The 5,642-nt window shown below is 35.4% G+C and overlaps 1 protein-coding gene across 4 annotated transcripts; it reads right to left on the bottom strand.

Moving 5' to 3' along the window:
- On the bottom strand, window positions 1-5,642 carry LOC129317090 (EID1-like F-box protein 2). 4 transcript variants are annotated; one of them, XR_008594926.1, is made up of 5 exons: window positions 5,481-5,642; window positions 5,307-5,366; window positions 3,567-4,340; window positions 1,187-1,231; window positions 1-369 (listed from the first exon to the last, which is right to left on the bottom strand). XR_008594926.1 is itself a non-coding variant. In XM_054961429.1 (4 exons), the coding sequence occupies exon 3, from the start codon at window positions 4,329-4,331 to the stop codon at window positions 3,585-3,587; it is 747 nt and encodes a 248-aa protein (XP_054817404.1). In that variant the 5' UTR covers window positions 4,332-4,340; window positions 5,307-5,366; window positions 5,481-5,642; the 3' UTR covers window positions 1-369; window positions 3,567-3,584. The 4 variants fall into 4 exon arrangements, 3 of the variants coding, with proteins under 3 accessions (XP_054817404.1, XP_054817425.1, XP_054817415.1); XM_054961429.1 differs by lacking the exon at window positions 1,187-1,231; XM_054961450.1 differs by lacking the exon at window positions 1,187-1,231 and having other exon boundaries at window positions 5,473-5,640.

The following is a 5,642-nucleotide window of genomic DNA, read 5'->3' as shown; positions in this document are numbered from 1 at the left end:
TAGACAAGATGATTGTCTATCTATATTAAATAAAAAATTGCTTACAGCAGTTTAATATTTTTTTCACAAAAAACTACCATGGTTGAGCAATAACATATCAAATTACAGTGGAAACAGAGTGCAAGTAGATTTTCTTGTACCATACTCGATTTCCTCCTATAACACACTTGGGGCAAATTAAATTTCTGCTGAAAGACCTTCCTAGCTTCTTCCTTCCCAGAAATAGTGATATATAGCATCAGGCATCAGACCTTACTCTGTTTTTCACCATTATAAACACTTCCTCCTTCATCCTGCACAGTTTGGATTCAACATTTCTCCCCCTTCCATATCTTAGGATATCAGCTAATTCTACTCCATATACGTATCCTAGCAGAAGGAACAGGATTAATCACGCAACTCAATACTTTTAAGATAATGAGAAAATGCAAATCAACATTAGTGATACTGACAAATAATAATTCCTCAAGTTTTCACTACTACAAAATTCTCGTTATAAGATACCATTAAAAATTATGGTTGCAAGAAACTTTGTCATTAATAATTACGAGTGTTGAAAAAGATTTTTATTTGAAACGAAAACAAAAACACCATGGATCACAATGGAATCAAATGCAAGCAGACTTTATTTTAGCTCGCTCTATTTACTTCTGCAATACATGAGGCCAAATCCTCTGAAAGACCTTCCTCATTCCTTCACAGAAACAGTGCTCTAACATCAGGCATCAAATCTCTATTATACGCTATTCCTCCTTGATCCTACACAACTTGGTCTATACATACCTCCTCTTCCCTGTATGAGTGTGTATGCATAGACTAATCCTCTTTCTATTCATATACTACCAGAAATAACAAGATTTGTGCAATTTAAGACTTATGAGATAATGAGAACATGTAAATCAACATGACTGGTACCGAACAACTATGAGCTATTACACAAGCCAATCTGTCACCCAGGTACAGAGGCATCCGCATATTTGATATACAAGACACTACATCGTTCACAGTAACAACTGATAACCTTTAATTCATAATTCATGCAAAAATTGTTAGTGACACCCACAATTCTTCAGGTGAAACACCAGCATTGCTTAAGAAAAGCAGCAGCGCGTGGTATCAGTTTTAGATGATATCATAATGGTAGGTTTCAGCTGCTGCAGAAACAGAAATTTACTTGGGAGCATACCAGCGTGATGTTTAACCATACTTCATGGAAGGACTGGTAGCGAATCTGCCCCAAGAAAAATTCATAGTTTGTTAAGTTGTTAAACTTCAGATCACAGCTTTTACTGCATATAGAATAAATATTTTCTACTCTTTAATTAATACAAGTTATTTGCTGGTCACAGAAAGCAGTTCCCTTCTCTAGGTTGTCGTGCAGCAAAAAATGAAAGATTATCAATAATAGAAGACGACCTAACATGCAATCTGGGATAACATCCCAACATCAACAAACTATCTATTTATACTGCAGGTTTTTACGAGACTGTGAACTGCTATTGCCAAGTCTAACTACAATTAGAAATTGAACAGCCTTAAAGTTCAAGCAATAGTTAGAGTAAAATGGCCCAATGTCCATGAAAAATATATTAACCAGAAATTATGGAAGAAATTTTTGATAAATTTGGAATGTAGCCCATTTACAATCAGTTGGGGTGCGATTTTCTCTTTTTATCCCTAAAACAAATAAAAATAAAAAACTTTTGTAATAGAATAGCAAACTTCTTGTAACTGAACGATCATAATTGTGGCCCATTTACAACCATATATCACTTCAATATTTAAACACTTTTGAATACTTCACCATTAGCTTAGAGGGCATAATATATTTCAAATTTGAGAAGGGGTTTTTTTGTTATTTCAATTTACTCCCTCCATCAAAAAATGTAAGGCATTTTTTAAAAAATTGAATGTTCAAAAATATAAGGCATTTTTTGTCTTTCAAGATGTAATTATTGCCTTTTTTTTCAAAAATGACCCAATTGATAATGGCTTTATATTTATTGTAGGATGTCTAATAGGGGTAAATATGAAAAGATAGGATTAGTTTGAAAGTAGGTAACTACTTTATTGAGGGGTGAGATATGGTTAAAAATGCTTTACATTTTTTAATGGAGAGAATAAATATTAATTCAACCACATTGCAAAATATTTAAAATGTTAGGCCATTATCTTTGTTTGATCTTATCAAAGGGACTATATGTGCAAAAGTCCCCAATAGTTATGAAATGCCTACATCTTGAAACTAGAGGTATATGTTTTGAAAAATGAAAAAACAAAAAAGTCTCTACTATGAAGATTAGTAATGTAGAATTTGATGTTGTCTTGGTTGAGAAACTTATGGATTATTTAAAGTAAGTCTAATAGGTTACATGGTTAGGATTTTTACAATTTTCTAGGAGTCTGTTATTTATCTTTTATCATCATCAGCCACCAGCCACTACATGAGTCTGCACGCATGTCTTCTCATTCATTACATCCAGTTTTAACCCTTAATTTCAGCAATATTAAGTCAATAGTTCATGCTAGTGCCAATATCTAATATCAAGATTTTCATTACAAACTTAACACGTTTCATCCATAACCACAGCACCCAGTGGATGAATAGCTAATATAGTTCACAAAACTAATAACTTATCCGATACACACAGAATACAAAAAGTCCTGACAGTAAAAAGGCTTGAAAGCAGACAAATCATTTTTCATCTTTCCTGAATAGACATGTAAGTTTTGTATTTATTCAAATTATTTAGATCCTCCATCTTCTTTGCCATAAATTGCCAAAACATAATCTTGATTTCATAGTATATAAAATACCCCAAGCATATAGTACCTAATCTTCTATGAATCAGAACTTGAACACAGTAACAATAGCCGCACAAATCATAATAATTCAGATCTAAATGTTCAGAATTGCAGGCTTTAGATGTGAAAATAATACATCCAAACTCAAGGTCAAGTTTTGAAAGATTCAATTATTGGCATAAATAACTTATGGGCATCAATAAACAAAAAGACCCAATACAGGATATATCTATATTTTCCACTTAAGTCACTCCGACTAAGTGAAATTAGAGTCCTCCTACAGTCCAACCATGAACCGCACAACGCTGTTGGGAAGACTCAGCCATGATGATGACAATTGGCAAACCATTTAATGTTGTGGCCGAATTCCCAACTAACTACCAGGATACAGAAAAGAGATCTTTTCAGGGCTGTTTGAATCAGCTTATGTCAAAAAGATCTGTACTTTTTGCAGACGTCTCAGATGAGAGATCATATAAAAAATAAAAAGAGTTGCTGAAGATATAGAAGACTTTATGTCCTAGTGGCTTTTTATGCTGAGAAACATTCCACTTAAGTAAGCACTGTACATTGAGCATGACTCTGAAAAATGTTCAATAAAAGAAGGGAAGAAAACTTGTACATTTCTCTAAGAGAACTGCCAACTAAAAACAATAGCAAACACTTTATGCCCTTAATTTTTCATTTCTTTTAAAAGAAATTAGAAGAGAAAAATGAAAAACAGGCCAAAACTCATGGTATTTTTGGCTACAGGCTAGTACCTGAGAATCAAGCAGATATTACTCCAACTCAGACGTCTCTTCCGAATCAGACAATGGCAAGAGGGTGCAGATACCAAGCACGTGTCCATTAAGACACACATAATACTCAATGCAATCTTCATAGGCACCCAACCTGCAGCTAGCACTTTGAGGAATCATCTTGGCCTGCAGCATGCTCCACAACTTTGCCTTACAATAAGGGCAAACTTCTGTTGGATGGAGCTTGGCACCTTTTTTTATAAGCATCTTCCTGACCTTTGAAGTAGAGAATGACTTAAAAATTCCGCGGAAGAATCCTATATCCCCATCTTCACCTTGGTCAAGATGCTCACAAGGATCAGATACATATAAAACATCAGTTCTGCATTGTGGCAAAAGAAAGCTCTTGCCTGATGTTCTAGAAAATCGAGTCCGATAAACAAAGTGACCAGGGATATGAATGCTATTGAACAAACCACCTTTGTTGCATCCTGAACAGTAGATTAGCAGCTTCCCTAGAGCCCTCCAGTTTCCATCAACACTGTGGCTTCCACTAGATTGTAGATCAAGCATCATCTTTGGTGCTCTGGTTCGGCAAAACTCCTTCCATAATAATCGCTTAGCAAGATCATCAAACCACTTGCATACACATGACAGAGCGGCAATTAACTTGGGATTCCAATTTAGTTGTTGGAATACCAAGAATATCACATCTTCACTTAAATGCCCCTTGGTGCATTGACAGCTAGCGGAGTGTACGCAACGGTATTGCTTTGTAAGAATCATTTTAGTCACCTGGTAAAACCGTGTGGAACAAAATCATTAATCGTTTCCATACCTTTGAATGCCAGTATATAGCATTAGATTGTCCATATTAGTCAGGAAACAACGAGAAGACCAGGTGACAGAAATACTATTTCATCCAAATAATAGCTTATAATGGAGGTGATGATTCAATTTCATGGATTCTATTAAACCAGCAAGACACGTGTGAAGTTAATACAACATAATTCAAGATGAAGAAATAGAAATATTTCTAATTTCTTCTTTTCCGAAATTCTGGATATGCGTTGAATTTCTGTTTATTGTTGCTTCAGTTACTCAATAGTCTTTTTTATTTAGATCACAATAGCCAACTAGTTCTAATGTCTGACAATCTATTAAGTACCACATCTCTTTTCATATTCAAAAGGCTTCAATCTTATGTAGATGCTAGTATCAAACTTTTAGCAGGAATTAAAAAAAAGATGGAGAGATGCAGATGCATTTAAACATAATATATGTAACCAAGGCTAAATTTAATTGCTTCAAATTTCACGCATCTACGAATTCTGATTACCCCAAAATCCCCTGCTCAACCGTAAAGTGGTAACCTTTGAATCCACTAACAGCTTTAATATAAAGGACATTTTTACATATATTAAAGAAAGCACGTCAATCAAACCAATTGCAAATAACAAGGTTTACTTCCTCTACCACATTCTCTTAATGCATGTTGACCACTTCCAAAAGTCCAGGTGTACAAGTTCCTCTAGGTAAAATTATGAGACATTCCCATGAATTGCCCGGTAAGTTAGCGCCATTCGTCAATACAGAGTGTATCCGAATTGGCCTTTCTAGATTTCACAGAATCGGGAGCTAAAACGAAGAATTTACGAGAACCCTCGACACAGACGAAGAAATTCAAAGAAAACAGAAGCAACGCGAAACTGAAAGTAGACTGGATCACGGAGGAAGCCAAATCAGAAAACCCGATTGTACCTCAACTCAGCTTACGGAACCCAGTTTCGGCATAGCCTCCAAACTCTAGAAAACCCGATTCTGCATGTAATTGAAAATCACCGTTAAGGATTGGCCAAACAAAAGAGAAGGCCAGATTAATAAAACAGAAAATATAAAAATCGATGAAGACAGAGAAAAAAGCAACTTGCTCACAAGCACCCATCTGTAATTTCAACTATCTAGAGGAGCAATTCGATCCAGAACAGCAAACAATGCACTCGGAACAGCACCGGCAGGGAATGCAGAAGGAGAAGAGGACAGTGCGAGAGAGAGAGATGGTAGGCTAGGCTCGGGGTTCCATCAATCCATCGCAGA

This window comes from Prosopis cineraria, unplaced genomic scaffold (assembly GCF_029017545.1).
Source record: "Prosopis cineraria cultivar Desert tree isolate PC_DT_omini unplaced genomic scaffold, ASM2901754v1 PC1, whole genome shotgun sequence".
In the NCBI taxonomy this organism is placed as follows: domain Eukaryota; kingdom Viridiplantae; phylum Streptophyta; class Magnoliopsida; order Fabales; family Fabaceae; genus Prosopis; species Prosopis cineraria.
This window is presented reverse-complemented; position numbering and strand designations above follow the sequence as displayed.